A 21493-nucleotide genomic window follows, 5' to 3' on the forward strand; every position below is an offset into this window, starting at 1 on the left:
GGGGAACAGGACCAGCTGCCATTCTTGCATGGGGAGAGGCATAGGCAGACCCAGGTGGCTGAGGTGGTGGCCCTCTGTAGTCAAAAGGCCTCTGTGGAGGCTGTTGAGCGGGCTGCCACTGCCGCTGCATTTCCATACCACCACCCATAGATGGTGACCTCCCTTGTGGGGGTTGAGGCCATGTTTTCCATCTTTCCTCCTAATTGAAATAGGGGGTTGGGTGCTCAAAATAACCCAAACAAAAGCAAATTCTACAAATGAACTATCTTTCATAAGATATGTTCCCATGCATAAGAATATATTGCATGTTTCTTTTATAAGTAACTATCAAGAGGAATAAAAACATCAAGAATTTACTAAATGAATAACTAAAGAAGGTATCAAAGGTAGGCTTCACAATTAAAGTTTGATAATTAACAGATTTTAATACCAAAGAAACGGGTTTTAAAATATATAATTATTTTTTATTCTGTAAAAAGATTTAAGAATAATATAAACAGATAGTGCTAACTGCAACCATATGCATATTTTCTATATTTATGCATCTCCAACATTTCTATTAGTTTTCATGTGCACATGATTCCAACTTAATTACAAAAATTCAAATTAACATTTAAATTAAGACTGATTACCAATATTTTACATAGCCTTACACAACTATGAGAAGGATATAAAGTACTTTTCAGAAAACAAAATTTGCACGGGGTTGTCGAAATTAAACTTCCACACTGGGAGGGTTGCCAGAAAAGTTTATTGATTGGGAATAAAATTTGGAAAGTTGATAAATACCTCAGATCATTCTGCATAAATGGAATTAAAAAAGTGGGGAAAAAAAAAATTCACCAAAAGCTGTAGCTAACATGAAATACACCGCCAGCTCAGTCATTTCCAGCCGAGGACTGCAGTTTCGTGCTTATAAGCACTCATCAGCCCGGCACAGGAAAGTGACAGGCACGAAACGGCAGTTCTCGGCTGGAAATGACTGAGCTGGCGGTGTATTTCATGTATTTCTGCTCTAGCCCTGGCTAATGGGCGGTAATTTACTGAATGAAGCTAACATATTGAGAAAACATTTGCCACCAAGATTTTGCATCTATATAAGCACCTTTGTGATAATATACGGTGGTCAGTGGCATAGCTTGGATTTAATTTTGTTTTAAAGTGTAGCTAACGTAAATTTCAATCTTCGGTTAAATTGATGGAGTTAGTCTCATAAGCAAAAATTCAATCAACTTAATTTTAGATTTCAATTTCCCTTTGTACTGCTCTTACTATTTGAGCTTTTAATTGTCTATAGCATCACCTCAGAGCAACAGTAGGATATCTTAGTGGTACTCAAAGGATTAGATGTCAGTGTTACTCAGAGGCGACAATATTTAAGTTTTAAGAAGGGAGAAAAACACAGCCCCAAAAGCAGACGTCTTTAAGACTGATTTTGCTTGAAATCTTTTAATAAATTAATAGTAATGGTTTTCTAGAACCCACTTCCAACAAAAAGACTCATTTTATGCCTTCACTTTAAAGTTGCAGCTTGCGAGGTCTACAGTGTAAGTGCTATTTTGCTGTATCAGCTATTTCCTGTGGAATAACATTTTAAAGAGAAAAATAATATATGAAGAATAAAAAATATGTATTAAAATTCCAATTTTCTCTTGTCATACCAAAAGGAAAATTATGGTAAAAACTTTATGAATTTATTATTTACACACAGGATCATTAACATTACAGAGCAAGTTTGAAATCAGTCGAGATTTATTACTCTGTTGCGAAACTTTTAACTTTGAATGGAAACAATTATGTACATGTTTAGAACCGCAAGAATAACACAGAAACTAACATAAGGTGTTTTTTTTCCCCATGCATTATAACACCACTATCAACTTTTTGTATCACATTTTTTTCTTCCATGAATCTTGAATGTATGGCCAGGAAAATTTCATTCAAATTTCTTGTTGCTCTCCACCATACAACACCATGCAAGACCCTCACAGTTGGGAGAGCTTAATTTAAACAAACTTGTACCTGGTAAACAAGGCATATAAACCAGTTGAAAATAAAAATATTATATTACCTGTAAAATATACAGGAAATGAATAAGTAGAAATATCTGTGGAACACATGCTTTATCTCTAAGTTTAACTTACCCCTGTCACGTTCAAAGCCATCTGCACGATCAATATTCCAATCCGTTTCAGGCTCGTTTTTCTTTTCACATCTTCCTTCTCGTGACCAATCTGTTTCTCTTCTGTTATCGCGCTCACGATCAGAAACACTTCTTTCACGTTCTAACTTTCTATCTCGCTCTTTATCATTTTTTGGAACCTTGGCATTTTTTTCATCATTATCGCGGCTAAAGGAAAGAGGATATACCATCAAGAAATATAAAGAACTGACAAAATTGACTAGTTAACAAAAGTAAATCACTTATACAATATAATAGATTTGAGCTGAGCTATTATACAGAGCCTTTTAATAATAACATATGCTCACATATCATAAATGCATATTGAAAGATTCAAAATAGTATTATAGAAATACTTTATGAAACGGTGTTGGACGGTTCAAGACATCCTAACAGATAAATTTCTTTCATTTTCTTTTCATTAATTCTACAATAATATGAAGATAAACTGTCAAGTTTTTACGTATTTAAGATTTCTTCATTGTAATGCAAAATTTAAATGAAATTTTGGCAAACAGATTGAATGGCAAAATATTTAATTTTTAGTCTGGGAACATTTCTAAGAATTAGTGCCGCTTGATGGGAAACTTCCATTCCAGTAACATACAGAAAACTAATCTGGAGCAGCATGGTAGGATTTTCACCAAAATGTTTTAGGTCTGTAGCAGAACAGCCTACTTCACTCTTTGAGCACATTGGCGTGAAATGACAGGCAATAGGCCCATACACATCAATAAGTCACACCTTGTACCTTACATTTATTGCAATTAATTTACTTATAACATACGCTCAATTAATTCAAATTGATTACCCAAAATCTAAGCAATGTAAGTGATTTCTCATGCCTATGAATTCTGAAAACATACCCTCAATTTTAATTTTAAAAAATACGAAAAAAAAAAAAGAAATTTAAAAAATAGCATACCTTTTATCTTTTTCTGACTAACAGGAGATTCTTCATCATCACTGAAGACTAATTTTGCACTATAATACAAAATTCAGAACGATGAAATCACAATAATTCAACAATATATTCTTTAAACAAATTGCAACATCATTGGCATTTTTTTTTTTTTTTTTTTTTTGATACACCAGTGGTGCACCACTTATCTCATACAAGAGATTAAATTGATATAGCTAAAAATATGACAGTAAAACATTTCATCCCTGAATTATTGACAAAGAAAACATGTTTCACTACTTCCTTGATTTTTTAGAATAACTAATTAAATATTTGCAGTTAATATTCTGCATAAAATATAATGTTAACAAAGTAATGCCTCAGAAAAGTGGGTTGTGACATATAGTAAGCATTATTATTCATTCTCTTGGTTTCATCATTTGGCAATAAACATTTTGAGCTGGGTACTTTTATCACAAAAAATGTACGTAACATACATTCAAGAATTGCAGTCATACAAAGGAAATTATTGCCTACAGGGTTATTATGAGAGTTTTAAAATTCAAGTAATCACCTCCATTATTTCATTAGTACCATCATTTTGCAGCTAATAACTTTAATTTTTATTATTAGAAATCAAAAAATAAATAACACGTGCATTTACAAAATATAATTATACTGAGGGCTCAGAAAAGTGGGTTGTGAGACAGTTGTAATCAGCAATTTTCATCTTTAGATATCATCATTTCTCAGTTAATTTGACACATTTTAAAAATTACCACACTGTTGAAAAATTCCCCCAAGTGAGGGCAACATTTTTTAAACCGATAGGAGCTGTTATTTAATGCTTTGATATTAAAGGACTAAAATCAAAGAATAAATAACACGTGCATTTACAAAATATAATTGAACTGAGGGTTCAGAAAAGTGGGTTGTGAGACAGTTGTAATCAGCAATTTTCATCTTTAGATATCATCATTTCTCAGTTAATTTGACAAATTTTAAAAATTACCACTGTTAGAAAATTCCCCGAGGACAAAGTTTTTAAAATCAATAGGAGCTGTTATTTAATACTGCGATATTAAAGGGATAAAAATCAAAGAATATCAAGAAATCAAACACATGCATTTACAAAATATAATTAAACTGAGGGTTCAGAAAAGTGGGTTGTGAGATAGTTGTAATCAGCAATTTTCATCTTTAGATATCATCATTTCTCAGTTAATTTGACAAATTTTAAAAATTACCACAGTTAATTCCCTCAGCGCAAAATTTTTAAAATCGATAGGAGCTGTTTTTAACACTGATATTAAAGGGATAAAATCAGAGAATATCAAAAAATCAAATAACACATGCATTTACAAAATATAATTAAACTGAGGGTTCAGAAAAGTGGGTTGTGAGATAGTAGTAATCAGCAATTTTCATCTCTAGATATAATCACTTCTCAGTTAAAAATTACCACTGTTGAATCTAAGTGAGGGCAAATTTTTTTTTTTAAACCAATATAGCTGCAACTTAATATTGTGATATTAAAGGGCTAAAATTCAAATTTGAGTGGAGGCTTGGGGTCCTCTCAAAATCTACGAAGAGGATAGGTTTTTTGGAGGAAGGGGGAAAAAGCAGCGCTATTTGATTATTATATTTTGTTAGGTTGCATTTAAAGTTGAATTACTGATGTTAACCTTATTTTCTTTTCAATAGCAGCAATATAGATTCTGCAATGAAAGAGTGCCAACGACTTGAAACTGATGGGCACATTGTTACTATCAAATCAATATATTTATGTTGGTATCATGCCTAATCTTAATCTTCCACTCCATTATTTATTATTTAATGATTCTGAGACAATTTCCACAAACAAATGTAAATAATTTACACACAAAAATATTAAATTAGAAAAGTGGATAAAGAAATTTCTAATATCAAACACTCATTTAGAAATTATTAATAATTATCTCAAACATAAACTGTTGCATTCAAGTAAAGCTGATTACAAATACCAGTTTCAATAACCTACAGGACGTTAGAATACATTGTTCTCTAATGTACGTATGTCTTTTTATAGCTGAATGCCTATTGAACTATAATGCTAAGACACAAGAGAGCTCATTTTTCAGCAGTAAACTTAGCAATCTTATTTCATTATAGGTCCTTATAAATCCATACTGTTCAATAAAGAAACTGGAAAATATGAAAAGAATGCTTTTAATACCCAACTGGGCCCCCCCCCCCCCCTTGAGCAAAAACCGAACTAAGTTCTCCTTTCTCTTTGAATGATAACTAAATGTATTTGCCCATGTTTGAATAGCCTGTAGCGTTCTTTGATCGCAAAATGCCGAGGCTTTCAATATTCTTATAATTAATTCAGTTTCTTCATGGAAATATGCAATTACAATTTCAATGAGTAGTAATAATATACATACATTCAAAACTGCTGCCTCAGAAAAGTGGGTTGTAGATAAGGAGTAATCATTAATACTCATTTCATAAGTAACATCATTTGGCAGACAACACTTAACTTTGAAAATTTAATTACATAAAATTTTATAGCTAGAAAACATTTGTTTCGTACACAATGAGAAAATGAACATAAATATGGCAAGCTGCAAAATAATAGCAAATCAATACTTTCTACTATTTTAGTAATTTAATAAATATCTCAGATTATAAGTAAAGGTTGAAATCTATGTGTCTTTAAGATCGGTTTTAGTAGCATTTTGTGCAAGATAATGATATTATTGATAGCTTCACAATTTCAAATATACTGAATTAATTTCTATATATTACAAAAAAAAAAAAACTTTAACAATAGAAGAAACTAACTTGTAATCTATTTCTCCATGAGAGGTGGCCCAAGTGTCTGTAGTATCATTTTGTAGGATTTCATCGAATCCTTTCAAAGCTTTCTCAGTAATGATTGCTGCAGGACGCTGATAAGCTTCCTCTTCTGCAAGTGGTCTAACAGGCTGAGATCGCCTACAGTAAAAAATGGAAATAGCAATAAATCCTCAGAAGAATAGTATTTCTAGTACAGCTGTTATTGGAATTTTTCTATGCAAGGCCATTTTGATTTTACATAAATTAACTTAATACTTGCCTATTTTCGGAATACGGATATGGCTGACGAGCATTCTGCTGCTGAGAGGGTGGAGGAACATTAGGATAATTTGAAGGATAACCTGAAGGGTAGTTATTTCTTCCAAACATCTGAAATTAAGATATATGTGTTTAGAACGTAATAGTTATTATACTATGTTATTATAGCATGGTCAAATAAGAGATCATGGGGATAACATTTTGCCTATGATTTCTTATTAGTCTCTACACATGCAGACTTGCCAAACTGTTCACTAATGACAGAAGTTGCTCGGAAAAAAAAAAAAAAAAAAAAAAAAAAAAAAAAAAAAAACACAGGAGAAAATCACTGTTCAGGAAACCAAAAACGCTGCTTCGCATGTATATATATATTTTTTCAAAGGACAACTTGTTATAAATCTGCTTGTAATCAATCAATTACAATATTAATACTAATCAGTACAGCAGATTAAAAATTTCATTAAAAATTATTTTTCCTTAAAAAGTATATTTTAAACTAGGCAATATTTTTGTAACCACGAAGGAATTTGATGATACCCATTTTTAAAGTTTCTAGCACTTTACTAAACAAACTAATGCAAACAAAACCTGTAACTTCATTAGAAAGTCTAGTTTTAATTTTCTCTTAAAATTTTCTGCTTTTCAAAAAGGAAACCAAAACATTTATTAAGATCATAAAACAATGGTAGGTCTACATGTGGGAAAAAATGAACATATACAGACAGAACAAAAGCAATCAATGAAAAAAGTTAATTACTTTACATACAGCATAGAAAATTTCACTCACAGCAAGGACATTTCTAAGCAAAAAAGATACATACAAGGCATTTAGAACTAAATGATTCAAAAAAAAAAAGGGCGGGGGATTCAATGGACAAGAATGCTCTAAAATAATGCATTTTAAAACCATTAAATAAAATTCATTTCACTTTTAACTATGTTTTTTAGAAACTTAACCTTTAGGCTACGGCAACTATACAATTATCTTTTCCTCTCCCTACGGCTCAAAGCTTTCTTAGTTCCTTCCCCCGAATAGGACAGCATAAAGGGGGCGATGTCCACTTCGACCGCTGAGCTCTCCGCAATACAGGGTTACTATAGTGGGACACTATACTTGGCTAGTCATCACTTATTCAATGGTTTGAAAATAATTTTTTTCCCTCCTTGTTCCTTATGGGGTTCTCTAGGTTTAGATTTTCTGTAAGTATATTTGGTTCAGTTTTAAAATTGAAATCACTGAAATAACGCTTCTCGTCTAACCTAAGGCTAACGACAACAAAATAATAAATATCAAACTCTATTTGTGAGGTAGACCACTGGATTCAATAAATGACAGATGTCCTTATCTATGCGCTAAAATATGGAGGTAAATAGCGTTCAACTGAGACCAAAGCCATTGTAAATACAATGTAGAATACCTTAGATTCAAGGGAGGCAACTTTGCTTTTCAGCTTGGCTATTCAGAAAAATGACACTAATACGTGTGTCCAAGAAAGAATCCACAATAATAGCGAACAATTCCTTGCTTTGCTTTTCTGAGCAGGTGCAAGCGGAATATGCTTGAACACCGTATTCATTTACATAAAGAACGTTAGCGCTTATCTATCTTTTAGAGCATGCAAGGCACCCTTTTTTGTATATGAAGCTGGCGTTTCAAAGTCAATCACTGTCGAGTGAGATAATATGGAGAGACAGCCTACAAATCCCCTGATATCCCCATTCACTCTTTCTTCTAATTGTGGTTGAAATACCTCTAGTAATTGTTGAAGGATTAAGTTCCGCTCCCTTCACAATGCACAAGAAAAATATCTGGGCAAATTTGTTTTAGATTCCAAGTCTTTCCTCTTTTCAACATTTCCTATTTATGTACTATCTTATAATACATTTTCACTACCCAGTACGTTGTTATTTGTGAGTAAGAGAAGATAAGTAAAAAAAAAAAAAAATACGGCATGAGTAAACAGAAAACCAACCTCTTTCTTCCATTTTTTACTGGCATAAACAGTTCCAAATGTAAGAATTAATTAACAGAAAAAAAAACAAAAAAATAAACAGACATTAGACTCTCATTGAAAACTGAGTAAGATATATCAGGTGCTCTTATAAATTTTTTCACTTAACCTCTTTTTTTTTGCACAAGGAAGAAGAGGAGCAACCGACTTTGACTTAAAAATTAACATTTTAAGCCCCTCAAATACAAACAGGGGGAAAACTGAATGCACAAATTTATACTTTATTAACTGCTTTATAAGGCCATAACGTTTAAGAATTCCCAAGTTGAACCATAAAATTAAAAAATTCAGCGAAAAAAAAATCCTCGTAAACGTGCCCCGGTGTACCATACTTATTTTGTTTCATTCAGCATATCCTTAGTCCTTTTGACTTTCTACTGAAATAATATTCGCTATAGACAAAATATCAAGGAAATACATTTATATTTTCTAAAATATCAAAATTAAGTTTTTATGCTTTTCACTCAATAAGTGATCAATTAGATAGATTTTGAGGCGTAGCGAAGGGGGGGGGGGGTAAAAACACCCCTCAGAGCCCTTGATTTTAACATTCTTACCATCCCTAGTGCAATAACTTTTACATATGAAAAGGCTCGTTTTGAACAGAAAAACCCATCCAGAAGATAATTCTGGCTGTGCTAGTGACTCTTTTTATAAAAAAAAAAAAAAAAGAAAAAAAAAAAACGTTTAGTCTAACTTTCAATTTTCAAACCAAAAGATTCACGACACAGATTCTTAATTGAATCTCTCTTTCAAATTTATTGATTTTAGAATGTTTTCCATGTTTTGTTGAAACGGTATTACAAATAATTTTCAGTTAAAATGTAAATAAAGAAATAAATGAAACGTGGCAAATCGCAAATTGATAAGTTGTTTCTTATTCAGCATGATATTCATTTTCGAAAAGTTAGCAAGATAAGATATGCTTTTCAAGTGTTTAATTATTTTTATAAAACCACAACAAAAGAAATATTTTGGAGAATGATGTTTCTTGCGCTCTGCTCCCTAAATATCTACACTGCTTAAACTAAATAGGTGTTTTGTACTCAGTAAAATATGCTGTTATTAATTATAGGAAGCCTTACTATTGGGTTATTCAACAGAAAAAGGCTATCAAAAATTTTTCTTTCCTTCAAGTATTTTACTTCTGCTTAACTTTCTCCCCTCTTTTTCGAAACTTCGCCACACATTCCTTCACTGGGAACAAAACTATGCCAAACGCCTCTGATTGACAGACCCCCAAAAGGGGTGTAGTGCGTTTCATTCATTTTCTCCCAGTGTAGGCGTGTGTGAAAGGATTATCAACTGCGGGAAGTAACTGGAGGGGGAAGGGAAGGACTGGTACAGACGTTGTACCACAGCCGTAGGAAGAGAGCACTTTTTGTCGGTACAGCATATGTACCGCCGTTGGCTAAAGGTTAACTTTAAATTAATAAAATCCTGCAAGTCCACCCCCCCCCCCATGGAGAAAAATAGACTTAGGTACCAACTGAACCATTATTTCAGAAATCAAAGTAAGAATAAGTATCTGCATGCAGCCTGCAGGTACGAAAGACAATGCATAGTTCGTAGGCAAAATTTTTGTAATTCAATGCCTTTTTACAAATATCCATGAAAGCAAGAAGTGAACTTTTTTCATTAATTTATCAACAGATTATGAAGGTAATGTTTAACAGAAATACTAATTAGCAATAATTGGACAATGCAACGTTGTACATACTCGAAGCAAATGTATCTGCACACATCATGCGCATCCATACAAAACAATGGAAAACAAAGGGATGTAAGTGGCAAAATTAAAATTTTCAAAATAACTAGTATAACTGATAAGAAAACCTCCGTTTTGAGCTCCAGATTGCACAAAATTTACTTACATCACTTTCCTTCTCACTGCCTCATATTGTCTAACTATGAAAGAGACAGAAAAAAAAAAAGTGAAGGTAAGGGAGTGGTACTTACAAATGAAGGCATCATCCCACGAAACTGCGGCGGAGGATGAATGTTAGATCCAGGCCCCATCTGCGCACCAATACCTGGACCATGGCCGAGGGATGGCACAGGACCCATGGGGGGACCACCGGGTGATGAGGTTGATGAAACGCTGCCAGATGGAATATTTCCCCCTCGAGAGGCTGAATAAGGACGCTGGTCTCGTGAAGGGAGAGGCTGTGCTTCCGACGAAGCCTGGGGACCGTTCACGCCACTGCCACTGCTCTGTTGCTGGCCTCCTGCCTGTCCAGCAGGTGGCTGTTGCTGAAGTGTCCCTCGTCCCCAGCTGCCTTCCGCTATTTAAAAAATAAATCAATTAAACTTAAAATTTGTTTCAAACACTTTATTAGTTATCATAATCAATAATTGTATCCAAGTTAATTTGCATTAAAAGTTTCAACAAATTTTAGAGCATCTAGTTATGCTTTAGATTAATGTGAAATGTCATGACAGTTTGGTAATGGCCAGATTGTTTTCTTTTTTTTTTAGCAGCAGGCATTAGTTAGAGCAATATAACTTTTCCCTGTCCAGTTAAACATTTTCCCCAGACTTCTCTTTCAACTCGATTTCTCATTCTTTCCTCATTATAAGTTTACAATGCCTGCATGCACCAAGCTTTCCAAAAATTTAAAACATTTAATATTGAAGTTAAAAATTAAATAATTTTAACAGGAAAAACATTTTAGGACTGATTGTTAGGGAGGATGTTAGGGAGAAATGAATGACTTTCTCCCACTAAATGGGGATGAATGAATTATGACTTTCTTCTCCCCCTTAAATCACCTACAGATCTCCCAAAGTAGCATTTTCAGTTCTTTGAAATATTTTTAGCGGACAGCACCTGACCTCCTTCATCTAAGTTTAAAAAATTTGGCCAAAAATCGAGTTTTTAACCTTTTCTCAAAAAAAACAAGTTCAATTTCTGATAAATGTTTACATGAAAATCAAAATTTCGTTGCTACTTTACAAGTAGACATTCAAAAAAAAAAAAGGTCATGTGACAGGCAGGCTGTGCCAAAAGGTACAGTACAGTTTGCCATCTTAAAAATGTATAGGTCAAAGTGAGAACAATAAGTAATCTTCTTGAATGCCCAATAAAGTATCCATTTAAACTAAGAATTTTTTTGCAGTTAAATTTTGAACCAACAGTAAACTGAGTAAGTACAGTCGAACGTTGTAACACAAAACCCGGATTTCAGGACACTCTGGGCGTCACATCTCTTTTCCAAAGTCCCGAACTTATGGCATATAATCTCAATGTTAAGTGGCTTCAAGTTCTCCCACCAGTGATTTAATATGAAGATCCGGTAACCACGACACTTTGAGCTGCTCAGATAAGATAGAATATTCCTTTACTATTGAAATATTTTCAATAAAATAATGAAAACATCTGGAAGAATTCGACGTTGATATTTTTGACAAAAGACGAGAAACTTGGGTTCTTTTTTTTTTTACACATGCTACCTGCTAAACTGACTTAACGAAGTAGAAAAAGAAAAGCAGCACTATAGCTACTTTCAGCTGTAGTAGATCATTACAAGTCCCCCCCCCCCTCATGGGAGAAAGAAAACATTACTGAACCTTGTATTAGAATGAGTAGGAAGACACAACCTTAATGCATAGAAAGGAATTAGAAAGTGTTCTTCAAAGGCTATGAGATTAGCAGTCAGAATCAAGTTGGAATGTGGTCTATATAAAGTGAAGAGTTCTTCACTTGTGTTTTCTCTTTTGGGATTATAACTAAATAAAACTTTTTCCCATTTAAAAATGAAATCCGTAGAAAGTAGGATTGTGTAAATTGTTATTCGGAAAGTTAACACCTTTTGTAAAACATTTTAGAGCAAAATAAAACAAAGGAAGTATTTTTTACTTATGATTTTAGCCTTATTCGTGTCACATTTCATCATAAACTCGCATAGCATACGTGATGTCACTTCGTGTTACCCCACCCTAGCCCCTTGTCAATTTTAAATCTCCTTCCCTTTAAAGCATGACGTCATATATGGACAGCCTATTGACAGATTCCTAGGATTTGTGTAAAACCGTGTTATATCAGTCTAAGAAGCAGAACAAAAAAAAATTTCTTTTTCGTTTCTTCCACTTGAGAATTCATTCAGAGAGCGTACAGTATTTGCAGAGTAAAAATCAAAGATTGCATTTGAATAAGCCAAACTGATTAACCTAAGCTCACCGGACACTATGTAGAAGCAATTAAAGGGCATACTCATATTTAACACTATCGAGTTCTATCTACCAGCAAGAGTACAGCACAGTGAGAATTTACTTTCTGGGAGACAGGAGAAAATCATTTCTGGCTGCACTTATTGGTAGAGAGAATTTTATCGAATTGAACATTATCGATTGTTACAATGAATATTAGGGTGCATCATTTGCCCGACTAGTCTAAAATTGTTTTGTCCCTAATTTAAAAATGTTCTCATACCACTAGATAGTATTCCTGTGAATTTTTATGAAAATCAAAATTGATTTAGGTATCCCACCTCAAGCAAAAAGTTTCTTTTTTAAGGTAAATGAACAGTTATAACATCAAAAGTGACTCAAAGTGCAATACTGAGAAATAATTTTTAAATTATTTCATTTACATTTTACCTGTGTTAACTTCAACTGTTAACATTTTTACAGTAACTTTCCATAACATCTTTTGTAACTGTTAGTTTAGATTCACTATTTGTTTTCAACTTTCTACCATTTTCTTCTATCACACAACTGCTAATGCCAGTTCTTTAAGTTTTCTTCTTGTTATTCTATGCAAATGTGTTGTAAACACCACTTAAATAAGTTGATCTATACTATTTTAATTCATAAGGTCCATGAATTTTCGAAAGTAACATATTGTGAAATTTTTCAATAAACATGAGTAAATTAGCTGCTGTTGAATCAGTGACATTTTCTCCACAAACAAAGCCTTGTTCATCTGTACAAAAGGTAAAAGTCAAAACCAGACAATCTTCAATTTTATTTGGACTTGGAATAACTCAAGAGGACTCGGAATTTAAGGGCTCACGTTCCCCCACTAGCTTGCAAGTGCTTCGCTGCTTGATGTGTCATATTGAGAAAGGTGCCGATCAGAATCTTACCAAATGGGAGTCTTCAAAACTTGCCTTGTCAAAAATATCTGATTTCTATGCAAAAGCAAACATTCCAATGATTACTAAAAGTAAATCCTGTGAGAAAATACTAAAACTTCGTAAAGACAACACAAAACTAAAAGCAATTCCTCTTCAAAGAAGAAATACAACAAATTCCATTAATAAAGTAAAGAAAATGGAAGAAGAATTAGCTAAAACATTTTCATTATGGCCTAAAAATGTAGAATGCCTTATAAAAAATCCAGAAGATTTAGCTTTTCTTCAATCTATGAAAAGTGATCATCTAGCAACCTTTAGCTCACACGATAAAATATTATACTGAAACATTAAGTGTCAGGAAATGCATGAAATATCAAAAGCAGCATTTTGTGAAAAAATAGCCAAGGAAACAAGGAACTTCAATACAAGTTTTAATTCAGCTATTATTGATGAAATTGAAAGAGATGAAAATAGTGATGTAAGTGATACAAGTGATGAGACAGATCCGAGAGATCAGATTTATAATGCTCATAATACCAGAAATCATCATCGTACAATACGAACTGGTACATATGCTTTTATTCCACATGATATTATAAAACGACCTGATGTTATATCATTAGCAACACATTTAAAATGACGCCAGCACACGAGTGCAAAAACAATGTTATCAACTTAGCTAAATCAAATGTTGTGTTTTGCAGAGGTGACTACTTAGCATTTGTTTAACTTTGTCTTTTATTCTCAGTAAACGATCCAAATGAGATAACTGCAGCAGACTTTAAATGTCTAGGAGCTTTATATAAAGCAGATGGCAAAATTAATTTATTTAATCAAAATTTGCTTATTTCAACATCAAATCCAAGAACCACCAACTGGAACAATAACTACACATCAACAAGTTTTAAAATTTTGTTAATTTTGTCACTTTGGTATATAGTTCATGGTGGATGATGTGCACTTCTGTCTTCGATGCACCATGGAATGACTTGCAATTCTTTATTTTACTTATAAAATATAGTATTATTAATTCGGAAATTTCTGGAAGTGCAATTAATATTTTTAAAATCACCTTTGGTATCTGACAGAAGAAACTGTACCTCTAGCACTATGGAGTGATAAAGTGCCTGAAGCAGACCGACCTGCTCTTGCTGACAGTATATTAGCCATTAGACCAGCTAATCTATCTAATCCAAAACACAGATTTGGTATGGGATTTGGAAAACCACAGTTTCCAACAGAAATTCATTTTTCTTCAACACTGTCTGATTTTGTTGGCATTGATTCCTGGTTTTTATTTTTAATTTTGAAGTTAGATTCAGAATTCATGGTGGAAGATGTTAAACAGTGGCCAAATTGTATTTCATATCAGACTTCAAAAACAAATTTGAAAGGAATAAATGTAGTAAACGATTGTGCTGAGTGAGGAATAAAGCTGACCAATGACTTTTTAATGGCAGTCAAAACTGAAGATCCTTACCAGAATATATTACAAGTAGTTGAGCATGATCGAAAACAACTGCCAAATCTTCGCAAAAGGAGGAAAATCGAGTAAAAAAATTGATTAAAAACAAACTTTTAAGCCAAACTCTAATATTTAACAAAGTAATATTATGAAATATACAATAAATTGGCTTCAATAAATCAAATAATTCTTTCAATAATTAAATAAATGTAAAAAATTGCTTAGTGTGTTATTTTTCTGAGTTTTCATAACTTTCAATTGTCAGGTGGCACACATAGATATTGTTCAAAATGGGAAAAATTTCACACAAATTATTAATTTTGTATGTAGAATAAAAGTAGCTTAGGGACAAAGCATTTGTAAACGAAAAAAAAAATTGATGGGGCGTATGATGCACCCTAATGAATATGCTCATGATAGCTAACTCAAATCAATTACACTGCTTTATAAATTCTTTATCAACATTTAACTTTTTTTTGACAAGTTAATACATGAACCTGGCAGGAAAAAAATAAAAACGTATGAGATTTACAGAAATTTTAACCTTTTAAAAGCAAGCTATTTTTAATGACAATTGGCCAAGTTTTAAAATGCAGATTATTGGAGGTATTAACGTACTTTGAGGTCTTAGACTTGGTCCTGGTCCATATTGAGTATCTGCACTGGATTTCTGGTTGCCTTCTGTTGGTACATCTCCACCAGCTAACTTGGGGAATTCCTGAGGAAAAAATGGCGACTGCTGGCCCAAGAAGTTCTGTTCTCGACCACCATCCTCTTGGTTTGATGTGACACTGCTCCATGTTTTGTTTACTCCAGATGTTGCAACTGTGTTTGTTGTACTTGTCTATAAAATTACATTCACTTAATTAAACTTTTCTTTAAAAAAAAATAAAATTTGATTTTACAATTGATCATGATGTACTAATTGAACATGTATAAATCTTTGAATGGTAAAAAGCACTTTCATAGTATTTGAAAAACATAGCCGAAAGGGACAACAGTTGTTCCAAGCTTTGTGGAAGTTGCAAAGCACCACTTTTGGAGATTTATGTTAAAACTTAGCAACTTATTTGTTTACTCACAATCAAATCCAGTAAACAGCTTAACTACTAAGAATGCACTGATTAGTCAACGGGAAAAGGTACTGTCCATTTTAGTCGATTATATTACATACCGAATGGGCTATTTTTTTTAAATAAAAAATTACTTGAATTATGCCTAGAACAAGAAACTATGCTGAACAAATCTACAACATAAGATGACATGTAATATACAAATAATGAAATAGAACTAGGGATAAAAATATTTTGAAAGATATTAATAGACTTAATGCATGTTTTAAAAAAGAAGGGATTGTGAAATAAATAATAATATAGCTTTAAACTCTACTAAATGTTCAACTTTAAAAGTGTTCACAGACCATCCACTAACTAAATATTTGAATTTTCATGTCCAGTTTACAAAATAGAATAATTTTTCTTAGATAAGAAATTTAGCTCATAGCATTCTGGTGTATCTTTTTTTTAATTACAAAAATTGAGAAAAATAATCTCCACAGAAATAAACTATTTACTAATTCTCAAAAGTAAAAGTTGTTACAATAATCGATCAGTTGATTATCTTTTCCCAATTAAACAGTAATCGGCCAATTGGTGCATCCCTATCAATTACCACAAAGAAAATTGCCATATATATATCAATACACAATCAGAAGCATACACTGCAGAGAGGCTAGCCTGCACTTTTCTACAACTAATGTAACATTGCACAATTTGCAAGCACTCAATCCTATTTTGTTTTGCTTTCATAATGCTCTAGCTAAAAAATCAAATGAAAAAGTTCAAGCAAATATCATAACACAGGTGATCTCAGAAAAGGTGCCAGAGAGAAAGGCGAGAAGTGCTGCAAAGTGTCCAGTGTGAAAATATTTATTCACGATATAGATTGGGGGGGGGGGGGCATGAGAAAATTCTAGTTCTTTAAAAGTGTACGGTAAACAGGAAAAGTTTGGGAAACTGTCATAAAATTCAAAAATAAACTTTACTTTCTGAGTAGGTTGTGATAGTGAAGAGGCTGGCTGCGATTGCGGTGATTGCTGCTGATTTCCATTGGTCTCTTCTGCTTTGCCTTTTTCTTTGGTGGTACTGCCCCATCCTTGACCTCCACTTGGTACTAAACTTATATTAGGATTGTTGCCACTATTTTCACTTTTTAGACTTGGTAAATTAGCAGGAGGAGGCATACGGCGACCAGTGCCGACTTTACCCAGTGATTGTAATCCATGTTTAGGTTGAACTGAAAATTTAAAAATCCTGTATTCAAAAACAACGTTATTCAGAATCAAAAGAATTATCCCTTGTCAAAAAGCATTCTTACCAGTTGCTTTGGGGTTTTCTAGACTTTTTCCTTTATAAAGGCTATTTATGTCTAACGCAACATACTTCGACCTTCCTTTCTCCGCCTTTGCATTTAGCCCCGAAACTGCAGACATGCTGATCAGAAGAAGTCATTGAGTACAGAGCACTGCACCCAGGGAACGGTCCGCTCCCTGCAAAAGAAACTCCATTAATAAAATATGCATCAAATATGGCAAAGTATACAATTTGTGATGCAGAACAATTTCTGTTCAACCTGTTTCTGATGTTACACAAACCAAAGAAAAGCCTGAGGTACAGATGAGAAAAAAATGCCATACTTTTTAACAAAACATTTTCAAGGAGGGCAAAGCAACATTCACACATGGTCAGTACAGCGAGTGAGCTCCCTAAAACCAGTTTTGGGTCAGCGTTGAAGCCTTATTGTACGGGACCCGTCAATGTGACGAGAAGCTAGATATCCGTCGTCCATATAGTTGGGAGTCTAATTTCATTGGTCTCCACGAGACCAATAAAAAAAGTGCGCTTTCTCTATTGGATGAGAGTACTGATAACTGCTTTACTCGAATTCCCTATATATGAATGCTTCTCCCTTTTCAGAAAACGCATGTCTGTCCGCTTAATGTGGCGAAAGTGATATGAGCTTAAGTAAGAACATTTGCAATCATTCAAAGGTTCAATACACAACCAGGGCAGCAGAGCTGGAGTCCAGCTGATTTTGGGGTGAAGGAGCAAGTCCGTCAGAGTTGAAAGTTCCAAATTTTCTGGAGTTGGAGTATGTCATTTTCCCTCCGACTCTACAGTCCTGTACACAACACCACAAAAAGTACCCGTTTCTGAATATTTCAACTGCAAAACAGCACTTTATTCTTTTAATAAGGATGAACTTTATGGTATACAGTAATCCTACAGACCGGAAGTCTGTAATCCTAATTTTAGATGTTTTCCCAAGTTAACAGACTATTCTGATTTTTTTTTTCATTACAAATTGAAAAGTTTTGTCACAGTACTATGTTTTGTTTTGATCTGTATGAAACAGATATCCAACAATCTTTCGGAAATCTCGCTGAACACTTAGTGACATTTACATTTTATTTTCATAAAACTTGAGTACAGCACTTATTGCAGAAAATGTTAAAGAGATTATTTTAGTTTGCAAAAAAGTTTCAGTTTATTTTGGTCTGTGATTGTTGAACATTTGCAAGGGAAAGGATTAGTCCAGGAAAATCTAATCATTTTTATAATTGCAAATGGATCATCAAAAATTAAATTACTTCAAAAATATAGATATTAAATATTAGGGAAACATTTATAAAAAGTTTAATAGTATGCAAATAATTTCACTATTGCATTTGCTATATATTGTTCAAGCTTTTCACATTGCAAAAATTTCACCACCTGAATTAAATTATACTTCATCTGATAAATAAACCATTTGAAATTAAGAATTAAAATTTCTAGAAGCGTTACATTGATGCAATTAACATTTTATTTTCAGTATTACATTAAACACAGATTAGGCAACACAGTAGAATTATCATGCAGTATTTACCATCTGTCAACACAAACCAATAGTTTTGTTCACATATTACAAAAACACATAGATTGAAAATGCGATGTCGTGAATTGATAAAATATCGACTACAATAACTTACTTGATCACAAAACGTACGAAAATTTGAAATCGTTAACAAAAATCAAAAATTTAAGTGAACAAACACATCACGCCGGAAATAAATTTCACTTTATCGGATCTTTTCAAAAGCCGTTTAAGCAATACAATAGGTAAATTCTTCGTTCAAATAAAAATGCACCACGCAAAGCATTTTTAACACAAATGCCAACTAATCTGATGGGCGTGTGAAGATCTTTGAAACGACAGTTTAAAGTTTTATAGCATTATAATTACAACATAATCAATCAAAAAAATATAATAACCTTCATAAAAATGTATCATCAAATGTGTACTAACTTGAAATTCGAATTATTTCTCGTTTCACTATATGAGGATTTCAATGACAACGTAAGCCTAATATGGTGAAAGGATCATACAATGAAAACACAACAAACTGAAGATCGCACGTACTGAAGTACAAGACATGAAGTATTTATAGCAGAAAATCAAATAATTTCGGTAGTCCGAGCATGCGAATGCACTTTCATACTCTATCTCAAATAATAACAAAAACAAAAGAGCGGATGAAAACAAAGCTTGAATTGCGCAGTATGAAGCTTTGTTAACACAAAAGTATTTGACTGCTTAAACAATTTCTGGCAATAAATAAGAGCTGTATCAACATAACTGTACTCAACTAATATTTAAAAATAGAGGAAAAATCAAAACAAAAACAAAAAAAAAGTTGGTGCAAAAGTATTTTCAACTCAGCTTGAAGCCGCAATATAATTTACATAAGCAGTTTAATATTTCTCAAAAATATAAAAATAGGCACCTACCTCGGTCCGTCCAAATGGGTTATTTAATAAATTAAGAACGGTAATGTTTTGAAAGAGGTGCAAGGGATGGATGGCGGCAGATTGTGACAAGTATGTGAAATAGGTCCAATTTCCGAGGACCTCTCCAAAATGGCGAACAACAACTCTCTTTTCTCCCGTAAGCGTTTAATAACCTGTGAGATGACGTCATGGGAAGAGCCCTTCCCATAAGCCCTTGAAATCTTCAATGGGATCTCCGCAAATTTAAAATTGAATAGAAATTTCATTTTCTCTTAAATTTATTTCTTTTCGATGAATTTTATATCACTGGAAAAAGCAGCAATAGAACTGTTGGAAAAGCATACTGCATTTGTTGCACCGTTGAGCAGCAAAAAAAGGGGGAAATCAGTAAAACTTTGGAGACAGCAAACTATCAAAATACTTTTGTTATTAAATTCAAAGCAAAACAAAAAAGGAGAAGACCTGGCTTTCAACAAATGAAACTGTGTAGTCTCTGCTCTCATCAGGGGCGGACTCTGGGTCCCCCAAAAGGAAGCCAACCTTGACTCCCGAATTTTGAAACGCTCTGAATGCTTACGTTACGGTATCTACCGGTTAGTTAAGCACGTGACAGCTAATGATCACGTGCTCCAATCAACTGCTTAGAAAAGAACCGGTTGATCATAGAACGCTGCGGTCTGTAACCGGTCGACCGGTGAGGTTCGTCGAACGCAAGGAATGCTTGCGTTCGTCGAGCTCAACTGGTAGCTACCGGTTAATCGATCACGTGACATCTAATGATCACGCAGCGGTTAGCACCGGTTACTCAGTGGTCGACCGGTTAGGATCGCCGAACAAAACTAATTACAGTACATTGGCGAAATGAGAAATAAAAACGAGCTCGTTCTATTAAACAGCATGGTGACCTGGATACATTAAAGCAACTCCGAGTAAAATGTAAACAGAGCCGCCCCTTTAAATTGTGAGGTAGAAATTGCAATGCGAAATATTGCTGTTTAAAGTTTTAGTTCGTTTTAATTTCACGATTTACTGTTTTTTTGTGTTGTGAAATATTTCCGTTTTTCGTAGGGTTTCTTCTGAATCTTAATTTACGTCTGTATTGTTGTTATGTTTGGAACCCTTTCCCCCAACTACCAATCGCTTCTGAAGTGCTCCAAATTCAGAGTTAATTACAATACAATATGAATAGCAACCCCTTCTGCAAGTTTTCCGGATTTTTCGCATGCCATGAATGTAAGGGAAAAAAAACGGAAACGAACAAGTTCAAAGGGTGCAAGAATGCACTAACCAAGGGCACTCACTTTTGGCTCCCCTCCCCCCTCTAATTTAACTATCACAGGTGCTATGAATTCAAAGTCAATTATACAATATTTGCTGTAAACTTCTTTGGTAGGGAACATTTTAATATAATTAAGATTTTGGTCCATTCTGCAAATTGTTATCAATTATCAGTTCATTCAGGCAAAATTAACACGGTCTAGGAAGATTGGGCGCCAACTATTGGACGCCGCATATTGGGCGCCGGGAACTTTGGGCGCCGAGCATTTTGGGCGCCGGGAACTTTGGGCGCCGAGCACTTTGGGCGCCGAGTACTTTGGGCGCCCAGCACTTTGGGCACCGGGGAACTTTGGGCGCCAAGCATATTGTGCCCAGTATTCCTGGGGCCTAAAATGCTCGGCGCCCAATGTTACCGGCGTCCAAAATGCTCGGCGCCCAATGTTCCCGGCGGCGAATTTTGAAACGCTCTCAACGCTTACGTTACGGTAGCTACCGGTTAGTTAACCACGTGACAGCTAATGATCACGTGCTCCATTCAACTGCTTAGAATGGTAACCGGTTGATCATAGAACGCTGTGGTTAGTAACCGGTCGACCGGTGAGGTTCGTCGAACGCGGGGGAATGCTTGCGTTCGTCGAGCTCAACTGGT

General features: G+C 33.9%; 1 protein-coding gene across 1 annotated transcript; it reads right to left on the minus strand.

Annotated features, from left to right (window-relative positions):
- Window positions 1-7: 7 nt before the first annotated feature.
- Window positions 8-19715, minus strand: LOC129233769 (protein PRRC2B-like; the record flags this gene model as incomplete). Its single annotated transcript, XM_054867748.1, has 12 exons — window positions 19567-19715; window positions 17114-17285; window positions 16782-17032; window positions 15356-15581; window positions 10154-10479; window positions 6184-6293; window positions 5910-6062; window positions 3108-3166; window positions 2994-3036; window positions 2145-2350; window positions 1964-2022; window positions 8-199 (listed from the first exon to the last, which is right to left on the minus strand). Coding segments are annotated over exons 2-12 (1740 nt in total), but the record flags the coding sequence as incomplete, so codon positions are not given.
- Window positions 19716-21493: the final 1778 nt, after the last annotated feature.

Source organism: Uloborus diversus, unplaced genomic scaffold (genome assembly GCF_026930045.1).
Source record: "Uloborus diversus isolate 005 unplaced genomic scaffold, Udiv.v.3.1 scaffold_709, whole genome shotgun sequence".
Lineage (NCBI taxonomy): Eukaryota > Metazoa > Arthropoda > Arachnida > Araneae > Uloboridae > Uloborus > Uloborus diversus.